The 14141-nt window shown below is 39.8% G+C and overlaps 1 protein-coding gene across 1 annotated transcript; it reads right to left on the bottom strand.

Annotated features, from left to right (window-relative positions):
- Positions 1–6538: 6538 nt before the first annotated feature.
- On the bottom strand, positions 6539–12287 carry LOC311148468 (growth arrest and DNA damage-inducible protein GADD45 alpha-like). Its single transcript, XM_084185445.1, has 4 exons — positions 12092–12287; positions 11721–11822; positions 11267–11480; positions 6539–8355 (listed from the first exon to the last, which is right to left on the bottom strand). Exons 1-4 carry the CDS (start codon positions 12139–12141, stop codon positions 8248–8250), a joined length of 474 nt encoding a protein of 157 aa, XP_084041571.1. The 5' UTR covers positions 12142–12287; the 3' UTR covers positions 6539–8247.
- Positions 12288–14141: the final 1854 nt, after the last annotated feature.

Consider the following 14141-nt stretch of genomic DNA (forward strand, 5'->3'; position numbering starts at 1 on the left):
CAATGGTTGAATAGTTGTTATTGTGTGTGTGGGAGTATGTATTCGTGTAAGTCTACCTGTGTGTCTTTGCACGTGTCTGGCAAAAGCAACTCTGTAACCATTGTCATGTTCATTATGGCATACCGTAGCAAAACCGAAAACTAAAACAATAGTTTCTTATTAGACAAGTTCAGGTAGTACCTCCCTGGTTCACTTCGCTTTGTACCTAATGAACACGACCGAGCTTAACCATCCAGGGCCTTAATATTGAAGTAGTCTTGCTTCGGCATCTCACCACTACCTTTCAGCCACACTCCTCAAACAACACTATAATAATCCTGTGAACAACTGAATCACTACATTCCCGGTGGATGCAGGGAGCACATCTATGCTGTGATTTTTTTGTAGCTATTCAAATAATAGAGACAATATGTTTAACTGTCATTTGGATGGTCAACTGAGCGTTATAGAGACAGGCTGCAGCACCAATTAAAATGTTCCCACACCACATGGTGTGCTATTTGTCTCCATATTCTGCGTAATCTCGGCAACCCAGAACCGAAAATCTACTATTTATGTTATGATCAGTCCACAAGATATTATATTCTGTGTGGCTTTGAAGGCTTGCTTGAAGTTGCGTGTTCCTGTATGATTTGTTTCTACACTTGCTTCTTCTCACTGTTACAGTATGTCACTGCAATGACATGCTGAACTTCAGTCGAATCTAGACTCTGTATATGTGTCTAAACACTTTTTCTTTCTCCTGTATGAATTGACAATTATACAGTATATGTTATTTTGATGTAAGTGTTGCATTGATTTTGCCAACTCAATTCATGTTGCAAATGGATTTTACAGTTTTAAAGGAAACAAGTTTTGTCTCTCTGTGACAAATACCCAATACTGGATTTGGTCTCTGGTACATACTGTCCATGTGGATATTTGTCCTGTGTCAAGTGATTTTAGCATTTTATTTCCAATTTTGCCTTCTTATATTTTTAAATGTTAATAAATGTCTTTAAACACATGATTTGGATTATTTTTGAGTGATTTATAAACATACTTGTCCTGGCACAAAAAAATTGCTTGTGTGTAAAAAAACAATGCTTTTATTACAATGATCGGACACTTTTCAGAGGATAACTTGAGAGAGTCAATTGTTTAATTGTCACAACTAATAGACAAACCCGTTTATCTAGTATCAGGTCAATCACTGGACTGTAAACATTCCCATTTGTTCAGATTTTTGCTGTATTTTGTTTTAATGTTCTCTGTTCCCAAGTCAAGGCTGTAATGTTACAGTGCCTAGTGAAAGTCTATAATAATAATAATAAATATAATATGCCATTTAGCAGACGCTTTTATCCAAAGCGACTTACAGTCGTGCGTGCATACATTTTTGTGTATGGGTGGTCCCGGGGATCGAACCCACTACCTTGGCGTTACAAGCGCCGTGCTCTACCAGCTGAGCTACAGAGGTCTACACACCCCTTGCACAGTCTTCACATTTTGCTTTCTTAAAATTATATCAAAACATTTATTTAATTGGATTTTCAACTCCACAACCTACAAGAGAAATAAAAATTATAGAACATAAAAAAAAAAGATATCTTTATTGCGTATGCCTTCACACCCCAGGGTTAATACTTGGTGGAAGCACCTTTAGCAGCCACTACAGCTGTGAATAATTTTGAAGAAGATTCTACCGACTTTGCACAAAAAAATCTGTAAGTTTCGTTGGGACTCATTGATGGACAGTAATATTTAGACCTTGTCTCTGATTTTCAAGCTGATTTAAGTCAGGACTGAGACTGGACCATTCAGGAACACCCAAAACCTATTGGAAAGCCATTCTGGTGTGTCTTGGGCATAAACATTTGTGTAATTGTCCGGCTGATAAATAAAACTCTATCTCAAGGTTAGGTATTCAGATGACTGAGACAGGGTTTTCTCAACATTTTTATTTGGGTTTTGCTCCATTCATATTTATTTTGATCCTGACAAACTCCACAGTCCCTGCCGGTACACACACAACAAAAAGCTGGGTTGTTTGGATGACCCAAATGGTGGGTTGCAGGCATTGGGTCACTTAGTTGGGTTATTTTCTTTAAGAACTGCTGGGTTATTGATACTGGGTTATTGAGATATGACCCAGCGGGTCAGATCAGAAGACTAGAGTGGTGGCTTCCAGATAGTTATTTTTGGTCACCCGTGAGACTAAATGGTTCAGGTTAATCTAATCTGTTGTATTGTTGGCACATTTTAAGGTTGAACACTGACCATTGTATCTCAATGTTGGGATATGTAAATAATAATGTGAAATGTATATTATAATATGCAATGTGCAGTGTACAAACTTAACATGATCAACATTAATTTTATTTTACGCTCACGGATGCCCAAAAACAACTATCTGAAATCCACGCCCCTAATAGGCAACTACTCCTGAAAATAACCAATGGATTACATTAACCCAACAGTTGGTTAAAAAAAAACGACTGATTGTTAAATTAACCAATGTTTGGGTAATCCAAACAACCGAACATATTGGGTTATTCAAGCAGCCCAATTGGCTGTGTCAAAATAACCCAGTGTGTGTTCTGTCCACTATTTAACCAGCGCTGGGTTACCAAATAACCCAAATTGGGTTGTTTTTAGCCCATAATTGTTGAAGAGTGTAACAAGCACACCCATTACATGCTGCTGCCACCACAATACTTGAAAATACGGAGGATCAACAACATTTCATTCACTCTACATTACTGGCATGTATGAGAAAGTGAAAAGAAAGTAGCCAGTGTTAAAAAATCCACTCCAAATCATCCATTCTGTTTGCAACAAGGCCGTTAGTAATACTTCAAGACAACATGGCAAAGAAATGGCCTGAATAGAAAACAACCGGTTTGGGTCCAATACAACACAACACAGAGTGACACCCTCTGTATTTTCAAGTAGTGTGGTGGCAGCATCATGTTATAGGTATGCTTGTCACTGGCAGGGACAGGGGACTTTTTCAGGATCAAAATAAATACGAAAGGAGCAAACCCCAGGAAAGAAGTTAGAGGAAAACCCCCAGTCTTCTGAAAACCTAACTCTGCTGTATAATACATTTTTTTGCGGGACAATTACACACATTTTAATGCCAAAAACAATGGATAAATGTTGTCCTAAGAGTTGTGCAAAGTTTGTATAATCATATTCATCCATGTCCAGACGAATTGAGGCTGTTCTGAAGGCAAATGTGGGTGCACCTCAATATTAGGAAGACATTCCTAATGTTTTGTACACTCAATGTATAATACACTACTTTGACCAGTGTGTGTGTGTGTGGCAGGTAGGCCTTTGTCTAGTATCTACCCACTAATGATTGGGTTGACTGTTTTGACATATTTTCACACACTCCTGCCCTGTTATTTCTGGAAACACTATAAAATTATTTTACCCCTCTCTCCTGGGAAATGTGAAGTATTTGTTTGCACTACCCTACAATTTCCTTTCTGTACTCGACCTGGTTAACGATATGTTTGTGCTAAACATTTCACCTGACCCCTGATACCTACCTCACAGATGCATATTTTAACAGATCAATACATAGTTGCTGGAAGTAGTTTGGAGGTGGGGGTGCTGCGATTATTTTCGACAACGGGGGGTGGGGGTCCACTAATACAGGACTAGTAAGGGGCCAGTGCACTACTTTTGTGAAAACATTTAAACTAAATGCATTTATGACTTGAGTCTGATAATTGTATGTACAAGACAATTAATCTGATAATACTTGCTTGATACATTTTCCAGCTTCTTGAAATACTTTGCAAATGCAACTTATTTCTGTCTAAAATGAAATGGTCCATTCATCCCTTTTACATTTTAATAGATGCTCTTATCCATAGCAACTTTCAGTAGTGAGTGCATACATTTTTGTACTGGTCCCATGTGGGAATTGAACCCACAACCTTTGCGTTGCAAGCGCCATGCTCTACCAACTGAGCCACATCATCACGTCACGTCATCACAAACCACTTGATGTCTCAATGTACTCAATTACTGTAAATAATGCATTGTTTTTCTTCCTGGTGATGGAAAGTCTACAGGCACCTAGATGACCAGCCTATGTACAATACAGTAATGTACATTTACATTAAGCTGTTTGTAAGGATGTTAAATTAATAATGCACAAAATGTGGTTGTTTTCTATGTTATTTGATCCAAAAATAATTAGAATTTGATGTGGATGATTTGTACCTTTTGATGTAAATGTTTGAGGACAGGGTTTTGTTCTTTCTGGAATCAATAAGAATTACAATCGCAGAGAAAGAGACAGGGCAACAACTCTTACAATTCCAACTATTGAATCTTGCAAGATACTGTTATTAATTATCCATCTACCTTTTTTTTCCAAAGTGGATATTCTCTTATTTATTTTTTTATTTTTTTACAAATTATTTATAAATGTTTAGCTTGGTAGTTAACGTTAGCTAGCGCTAGACGACTGTACCTGCTCCAAAACTCTGGTATTTGAAATGGTGAGACATTTTTATTTCCATGACTGATCAAAACTTGTTTTCTCATGGCTCTCGCTTGTCCCTCTGTAGCAGGCATATAGGGAGCAATATTTTTGTAACATCGAATCGCAATAAAATCGCAGTATCGAATCGCAATACATATAGAATTGTGATGAATTGTCATACATATAGAATCGTAATACGTATCGTATAGGCACCTAACTATTGTGATAAAATCATATCGTGAGATCACTGCCAATTCCCAGCCCTACAGATCAGTGTCTTCATGACATGTTTCCGTTCTGTTGGCATTGCGATTAGGCCTACAGAGCCATAGTGAAAACCTACATAAACAGTGCATTCAGAGTTCATCAGAATATGATAGCAGTGTTCTGTTCTGTTCATTGTCCATGCTTGCTCCTTCCTGCTAAATTCCTGTCATCAGTGTGATATGTTGTTGAGTTTCACTGGTGGTACCCCCAGCCCAGCTATTTTCCATGACTCTTGTGGAAATTCTAAAGTTCAGAGGAGTGAGGTTGCAGTGTACTGGCCTTCTCCTAACCTCCAGTCCAGTCACCCACCTGACTGACGCCCCATTCCTGACTTGCAGTTCTTTTGGACCTTTATAGTTTATGGTTAGTTCTTCAACTCCTGTAAAACCACTAGATGGCTACCTCAGGAGAAGGTAGTAGCTCCCTTATTCATACACCCCTGCATTCCATTCCACCGAGGGCTAGCAGGACAGACCTGCAACTTTCCTCTATTCTCACTCACTCCAAGTCAAATCAGCATTGCATCCTACTGCGCAGTGTTGATCTGATGACTGGAACTATGGGCTCACACATTTACATTTTTATTTACGTCATTTAGCACCCATGTCTCTCATGCGAAGACAGCTATGGTGACTTGCCCTAAGAAAACAAAACGATGGTTATTGGAAAGGCTGTTAAAGCTAATTTACATAAATGTATAATTGAACAGCCATATTTCAGGCCGGCATGACATCAGGGGGTTTCTGGTTAACAGCCAGCCCTGCTAGTGTTGCTTTCTAAATAGTAACACTATTATTACTATCAGTGTGTCACTCACTGTGAGTGTGACAGCATCACCTCTATTCATAGGGGTCTATTTATAGGTATTATGAAGTCAGTAGTTACATAATAAATACAAGCTAAACTAAGTACTAGCTTTTTGCACCAGGTTAAACAGTGCACACATCCTTGATCCTTTCTTTATTCAGCTGAATATGAAGATCACTTGAAAGTGTTGTATGCCATGCCATTCCCCTGAACTGAGGCTTTTAGTCAACACCTGCAGCTGAGAAGAAAAAAAACACTACATAAGAGAAATTACAAAAGGTACTGCTGCTGGAATTGTGCTGAATTATCTAGTGATCTCAGTGAAAAGTTTATTTGACCTAGCTGGTTGAAAGCAGAATGGTTGTTCAATGGCCCTGATTTCCACTGCCTTTACAGAGAAGCATTCTTAGTCCTGAGTCATGTGTTCCTTACAGGTAACTCAGAAACCTGCAGAATGATGCTCATAACTCACTGCATAAAATCCAAGCAAGCAAAGCAATTCAATGTTTAGTTCAGTTTTGTTTATTTCTCTACAAAGGTAGCTGTTGATGAACATTGCAACATCAATTAAATTCATTAAATTAACTCGAACATGAATTAAAACAAAACAAAGAAGTTAATGTTTAAGTCAATAAATTGGTTTGTCCTGACAATGACCTAAACAAGACCTTCCCTCCTCTTAATTTAAATAATTCTCAAAATCACAATTCAGAAATCATCAAGATCATATAAATTACAGTTGTGATGTATTTTTTCCATACTGTAAAACATTTCCTGTACAATGTACAGTAACTTACTGGCAGAAATTGGCCAGTAATTACTATAATTTATTTTACAGTACAACTACTGTAATCCATTTTATGGTAATACATTTTACGGTACCAACATTTTTACTGTAATCTAATTTACAGTATATTACTGGAATTACCCATGAAGCGACACATTACCCAGTGTTCTTGGCAAGTTTTTTTTATTTTTACATTTACATTTTGGTCATTTAGCGGGTACTTTTGTCCTTAGCAACATACAGTCAGTGCATTCAACCAAGGTTGATAAAAAAATATCACATTCATAACAAGTAAAACGTTTATTTAACCATTACTGAAAATGTTGTTGTAGTTAAGGATACATTAGTCTTCAAAATAATTGTAATTACAACAAGATATCTTATGATATATCGCTGACGATCTCTGGATAGTGTCAATACAATACTGAGATATTCATGGTAACTTGATGTCAGAGCAATGAAAAACAGTACAATACAGTAACAGCGACTATTAAACTGTAAGAAAATTATTTCTACAGTATTTTACTGTAATTACAAGGGATTAGAGCAAGCATGTTTGCAGTAGGTATTTGGATATTACAGCATATTAATGAATACTAGGTGTTTTATATCACTTGCACTTTGGGCCTTAACAAAGGCTTCTAAACTGACAGTGACGACAGGGCAAAACAGATCAAAAGGACATGGGTCACCACTCAACGATAAAAGGTTTGAGACTTGCTGCCACTCTGATCTGTCCCCTATATACATTGTATTGTTAGGGAACCACTACCACATACTGTATCACTTAAATTGGTACTCTCACTAACGGGTGCAACAAATATAGCTTCTTACAAGACACACATCAAAATATGTTAATGAGTGTGAAACAACAATATTACACATCCAATGCGGTATTGGTACTGTATTCTGAATTACAGTAAATGACTGGCAGCAATTGGTCAGTAAGTTACTGTAGAGTTTCAGGACAAGGTTTGTAGAATTCCTAATATACAGTATATTTCCGTATTCTGTGAGGGTACAGCATTCTCACCACGGGTGCAACAAATATATCCTCTTACAAGGCACGCCATAATATGTTAATTATCCAGAGACTCTTTCCCTGCCCACAACATTTTCCCACAATGCACCATAATGAATACTGTAAAACAAATGTACGGTATTTTACTGTGCATGCTACGGTAATCTACTGTATTTAGTTTATACAGTATCATACTGTTGATTAATACAGTAAGTTCCTGATAAAATTGCAAAAAAGTTTAACATGCAGAGTATATCCACATGGAAATTTGGTCCACTTTCGTTGAGGCATTATCTAACCTGTAGTCCCAGACTAGTCCAGGCTACTCCAGTCCAGTTCAGAAAACTCTAGTCTGGCTTAGTCCAGTCCTGTCCTTGAGTACGGTCCAGTCCTTGAGTCCTTTGAGCCTCCAGGAGATTCCAATCCCCTGCTGACTTGTGCACTCTGCTCTGCTCACCACCACGTGCTTCTGTCTGCTCTGCTGTGTGTCCTTACATGATTCAGCTTCCTGTAATGGCTTTCTTCCCGGCAGCGCCAGGGCACGAGGACAAAGTAATTCCAACAACCAACCGTTACCTTTGCATAACAGTCATACCATTGTTACCTTGGCAGTCCTGGAACCCAGAATGCTGAGTCACTCTTCCTCTTCCTCATCTCAAAACCTCAGCATAAATTCCACACTGATCCAGCAAGTTTTGTTGGAGTTGGAGATTTTCTTGTTGTTTTGTTTTCTTGTCCTCCTTCCCCCTCCATCTCTCTCACTCTGTTGAATCAGGTTTGTTCATGAGAGGTCCAACAAAGGTGTTTTACACAAATCTAGTGCAGTGTGCTGTGTTTCCATATAAAGTGTACAACGTGGTTAGAGTCCATGCTGCTTGTTCATCGGTCAGGTAGGTTGATGATGGGGACCCACTGGTCCAGTACTCGACTGTCTCTACAGAAGCGATTCACTTTGCTCAGAGCTGGGTCCTTCCACGTGGTCGACTTCTGTGAGGAGAAATGGAAAACAAAAACAGTTAGGCTAATGCTGCTTTCTAAAAACGTATGCATTAAAATACAGACAACTAGGCCTTCTAAATGTATAACAACAACCCTAATCAGTTAGGCCTGAGGGTTCTATGCAAGTGGGATTATTATAACTGCACACGCAGTTAATCACCACACATCTAGCCTACTGCTATGCTTTCTAAACATATGCATTAAATAAAGGGATAAACAATTCTTTGTAACAACCATAATCAGAAAAGGGTTCTCTGCAACGTGTGAGCTATGGCCTGATAGTGGGCCTCACAGATCAGATCACTACTAAGGAAGTGCGTGAGCAGGGCATAAAAATGTCTCCATGCTGACTTCTGCAGTCTAAAGATCTCTCTGTAAACGTGCTATCATTCATCATCTTTCACCTATGAGCTAAGCTTCATTTCCTGGAACGTGGGTTTGAAAAAGTACTAGTGGTCCACAGGAAGAGCAGGTAGAGTACACAGTGCTCTGCCAACTCAGCCACAAACGTCTAGGTTACGTCCCAAATGGCACCCTATTCCCTATATCAGGGGTAGGCAATGCGTATTGGTCATAGTATGGATATAGTTAGCATGCCAAAAGTTCTCGGATGTCGTACTACATTCGCCAAAATACGAAGTATACAAGCAGTGGACACTATTTCCGTGCTTTTAGGGCCCATAATGCAATTCTTTAGAAAATGGGTGTGGCTTCACAACGTTTTCAGATTTGAATGGTGGAAAATATGCAGCCGAAGTCCGACGAGAGCAGATACAAATTCATTGCTTTAACTAATTATGACAAATGTTAAGAAAATGTTGAGCAATGTAATAAAGTAATTACTTTTCAAATAAGTTACGTTACACGTTATGTTGGCTGACAATTTGTTAGCTACGCTATCCTTACGAACCACATAGCATATCATTACAGCATACTGTATGTACTGGTATGTTAGCTAGCTACCTAACGTTAGTTGGCTACTAATACATCGAACTTGCCAGTATATTTACTATATGCTATCTAACTAACTACCCAACTGTGTTCGTAAATTGCGTTTTGCTCTCGGAGCATTCAGAGCGCACACTGGACGCTCTGGCCGAGGAGTAGGGTTGAAAAAGGCAGTCAACTGGCTAACGTTGTCTAGCTAGCTACTTCCTGACAACAAATGAGAGAACAGCTCACTCTGACCATTTTACTCGCCCTAGCAGAGCTGGTTAGGCTGTTTACATGTTATCTAGAGCGTTAGTGACTAACTGTGCTGCTGGCAACAATTTAATTCCGCTTTTTTGCCCGGCCATATTCAACGGGTGTTGAGCGTTCGTAAATTAATCAGTTATTCTGCGCTCTTGCACACTCAGACGAGAGTGCTCTGAAATCGGAGTAGATAGCCAGAGTGAATTTACGAACGCAACCTATTGACTTGATTATTCACGTCATTCTTAGCTTAGCTAAGTGGTATAGTCGTTGTGCGTTCTTAATGGGCATTGTTAATGAAGTCGTAAGATGTCTAGCTAGTAATTTGTTATGCTAACAAGCTAGCAAGAAGTTGCATAGCAACAGCATCAACTTCCGGTAGACAATCTGGTCATCCCCAAAGCCAACACCTCCTTTGGCCGCCATTCCTTCCAGTTCTCTGGAACGAACTGCAAAAATCTCTGAAACTGGATACTCTTATCTCCCTCACTAACTTTAAGCATCAGTTGTCAGAGCACCTTACCGATCACTGCACCTGTACACAGCCCATCTGAAATTAGCCACCCAACTACCTCATCCCCATATTGTTATTTATTTTGCTCATTTGCACCCCAGTATCTCTATTTGCACATCATCTCTTGCACATCTATCATTCCAGTGTTAATACTAATTGTAATTATTTTGCACTATGGCCTATTTATTGCCTTACCTCCATAACTTGCTACATTTGCACACACTGTATATATATTTTCTGTTGTATTTTTGACTTTATGTTTTGTTTTACCCCATCTGTAACTCTGTGCTGTTGTTTTTATCGCACTGCTTTGCTTTATCTTGGCCAGGTCGCAGTTGTAAATGAGAACTTGTTCTCAACTGGCTTACCTGGTTAAATAAAATGTATTATTTTTTTTAATCGAAGAGCTAGTACGCTCAACTGAAAGGATATTGTTTGTTTACAGTATACTAAAATGAACTAATAGTATATAGTATGTAGTGTATACTCATTAAGTATGTAGTATACAGTATGTTAGTATGGGTATTCGAACACAGCTCAGGTGTATTGAACTCATCAATTAGCTCAGTTGGTCAGGTGTGGGGCCTAGTTGGAACAAAATTGTGCAGTTCCTGGAGTGCCGCAGGTACTGCACGATTTCATTCCAACTAGGTTCCTACCCCTGCCCTATATAGTGCACTACTTTTGACCTGGGCCCACAGGGCTTTGGTCAAAAGTAGTGCACTATGTACAGAATAGGGTGCCATTTGGACATAGCCCTAGTAACTGGAGTCAGACCACACGCAGTACTGCAGCCAGCATAGGCTACATCAGACTACTAGGAAACCCACATCACAGACACAGACACACACTGCAGATCACACGGCTGCAGTCAGCTGGATCAAACTTCAAAGAGCTGAGCAATGAATGAAGACATAACTACCAAGCCAGATGTGGTGGCCATTAAAATCAAGTATTTGCATCCATCTAGGGCTAGGTCTTTCATGCTGTATTCAAAGCTCTTGACCTGCAAATCCTTAGCATCCATGAAAAATGGCATAATAACCTAGCTGGTATAATGAACTCAGTGCAGTCCAGGCTAAACGCGCCACACCCGCAGAGACCCACCTGAGGAACTGATATCAAGTCTAGCACTGTTTAGTAGATGAAAAGCCAGGGATATGGGAGTAGGAACAATGTAATGAAACGTACAGTAACTAGTACACAGTGCAGGTCCATGGGCTCTCCTCCAGGCTTCACTCCTCCAAGTATCTCAGCGAGGCGCCTCATGTTGCTGATCCGCAGGATGTTGATGTCATTCTCGCAGCAGAACGCCTGGATCAGGGTGAAGTGGATCTGTAGAGCCACGTCCTCGACCTGCTCCTCATCTGTGGCCAGGAGGCACAGTACCACATTATCCGGGTCCCTGATGAGTTAAATGTCAATACAATTAGCTACCTAATCAAGTAACATTACAGTAATAGATTCATGAATTTACTTCAGAGTAGATGTATTACTGCTTAATTGCAGAAGAATAATCTATTGAAAAAGAATGTAGCTACTTCATTCACTCCTCGTATTTAGTTGTTTCAGAATATACGTATTATTGGATAGTAGCTAACGTTATACCTGTAGCTAATAATCTTTTGCAATGTGCTTCACTTACACATTGAGTGCCTTTGCTGCCTCGTAGACTCCTACAGTGATGCAACCTTGAGGTAACGCAGAGCTGATGACATCCTCCAATGCTTTAGACACCGAATCCATCCTGAGGGTGCAAAACAATACGGAACCATACTGACACAAATATGCGACTTTATTGCTATTTAGTCAGCTTGCATCAACATAGAAACTAGCTATATAGGTTACTGTAACTAGCTAGCTAGTTAACTAAGTTAGATTGGACATGCTCGGGAAAACTCGTGCGCATGCAGGGAGACGAACAGGCTGGCTAGCCAAATCTGAAGGAATTTTTGCTGACGAGCTTGACAGTGCTCAAGCACTGACAATTGTAACAAGTTGCAAAGATAATCTTACCTTTCTGAAGAGTGTTCTCCACTGGTTTCCTCAAAAGTCATATTGCACATTGGAAAAATATCCACGTTGAAATCCGAATATTCACTGATGGTCTCTTTCCAGTAACATCCCAGTCAAGGTCGTGACTGTGTGTGTCTATATCTCTATTCTTTATGCATCTGACTCTCTCTTCTCACCGTTCGCGTTCCCACTCCCCCAGTCAACTGTGGAAACAGGAGTTCGAGCGCCTCATATTTGCATATCCAATCCCATTGGTCACATGCTAATTATCAAAGTGGTTCCCGCGAATGCGCAGCGCCCCACAATGTATCAGCACATCGATGAAACTAGCGAGGTACACTGCGATATCTGGTGGCGAAAATATGCAAATGATAGGCTACCCAAACCAAGGACGATAACTGTAACGATAACTATAATGATAAACTATACATAACTATAAATCGTTGGCGAGCATCCACACTAGAGGAAAGTTTATCGTTCTATAGTACACCGGTCAATCAAATGATCCAACGCATCCTCTAGCCTACGCTGTAGGCCTATTGATAAGGCGGTAACACAGATATCTGGTCTTTCAGGGTGTGTTCCTTGTCATAGTGACAACTGCAAATAACACTTCAATGTACATGTAATGAAAAATAACATATACATTCATATTTAAATGTAGCAATTCAACAACAAAAGCCATTTAAGCATTTCACTGTAAGGTCTACACCTGTTGTATTCGACGCATGTGGCAAATACAATTTGATTTGATTTAGCCTGCGCATCTTTTACAGCATGTCATTGCTTGCCTTGTTGCTCAAGTGGTTTTCAAGTGGTTTCCATTTTTCTAATGTTTGTCAATTCGTTTAAATCTTATTTTTCATTGTGCTCATCTCTGTCTGTCCCGTGCAACCATTTGCAACACATGCAACAATGTTATCATTACCGGTCAAAACGATCACAACAATGCACTCTCTCGCCTCAACTTTCCCCATATTTTACATTCTGCTATTAGCAAGAGAAAGCATGCTTCTCTCCTCGAATAGGCTATTAGGCCTAGTATAAAACATGTTCAAATTAAATGTCCTATAGCGTTTGTAGCCTATAGACTTTCCTGTGAATTCACGAGAAGAGGATTAGTGGAGATGCTTGCATATACAGTGGGGAGAACAAGTATTTGATACACTGCAGATTTTGCAGGTTTTCCTACTTACAAAGCATGTAGAGGTCTGTAATTTTTATCATAGTTACACTTCAACTGTGAGAGACGGAATCTAAAACAAAAATCCAGAAAATCACATTGTATGATTTTTAAGTAATTCATTTGCATTTTATTGCATGACATAAGTATTTGATCACCTACCAACCAGTAAGAATTCCGGCTCTCACAGACCTGTTAGATTTTCTTTAAGAAGCCCTCCTGTTCTCAACTCATTACCTGTATTAACTGCACCTGTTTGAACTCGTTACCTGTATAAAATACACCTGTCCACACACTCAATCAAACAGACTCCAACCTCTCCACAATGGCCAAGACCAGAGAGCTGTGTAAGGACATCAGGGATAAAATTGTAGACCTGCACAAGGCTGGGATGGGCTACAGGACAGTAGGCAAGCAGCTTGGTGAGAAGGCAACAACTGTTGGCGCAATTATTAGAAAATGGAAGAAGTTCAAGATGACGGTCAATCACCCTCGGTCTGGGGCTCCATGCAAGATCTCATCTCGTGGGGCATCAATGATCATGAGGAAGGTGAGGGGTCAGCCCAGAACTACTCGGCAGGACCTGGTCAATGACCTGAAGAGAGCTGGGAAAATAGTCTAAAAGAAAACCATTAGTAACACACAACGCCGTCATGGATTAAAATCCTGCAGCGCACGCAAGGTCCCCCTGCTCAAGCCAGCGCATGTCCAGGCCCATCTGAAGTTTGCCAATGACCATCTGGATGATCCAGAGGAGGAATGGGAGAAGGTCATGTGGTCTGATGAGACACAAATAGAGCTTTTGGGTCTAAACTCCACTCGCCGTGTTTGGAGGAAGAAGAAGGATGAGTACAACCCCAAGAACAC

Source organism: Coregonus lavaretus (genome assembly GCF_964263955.1).
Source record: "Coregonus lavaretus genome assembly, chromosome: 21".
NCBI lineage: Eukaryota > Metazoa > Chordata > Actinopteri > Salmoniformes > Salmonidae > Coregonus > Coregonus lavaretus.

Excerpts from the sequence above, each read along its gene's own strand:
- LOC311148468 (XM_084185445.1), bottom strand. The coding sequence starts at position 12,141 with ATGTGCAATATGACTTTTGAGGAAACCAGTGGAGAACACTCTTCAGAA. Across the intron at positions 11,823-12,091 it reads GGAGAACACTCTTCAGAAAG|GATGGATTCGGTGTCTAAAG; the intron begins GTAAGATTATCT and ends TTGCACCCTCAG. Across the intron at positions 8,356-11,266 it reads TGCACTGTGTACTAGTTACT|AAGTCGACCACGTGGAAGGA; the intron begins GTACGTTTCATT and ends TTCTCCTCACAG.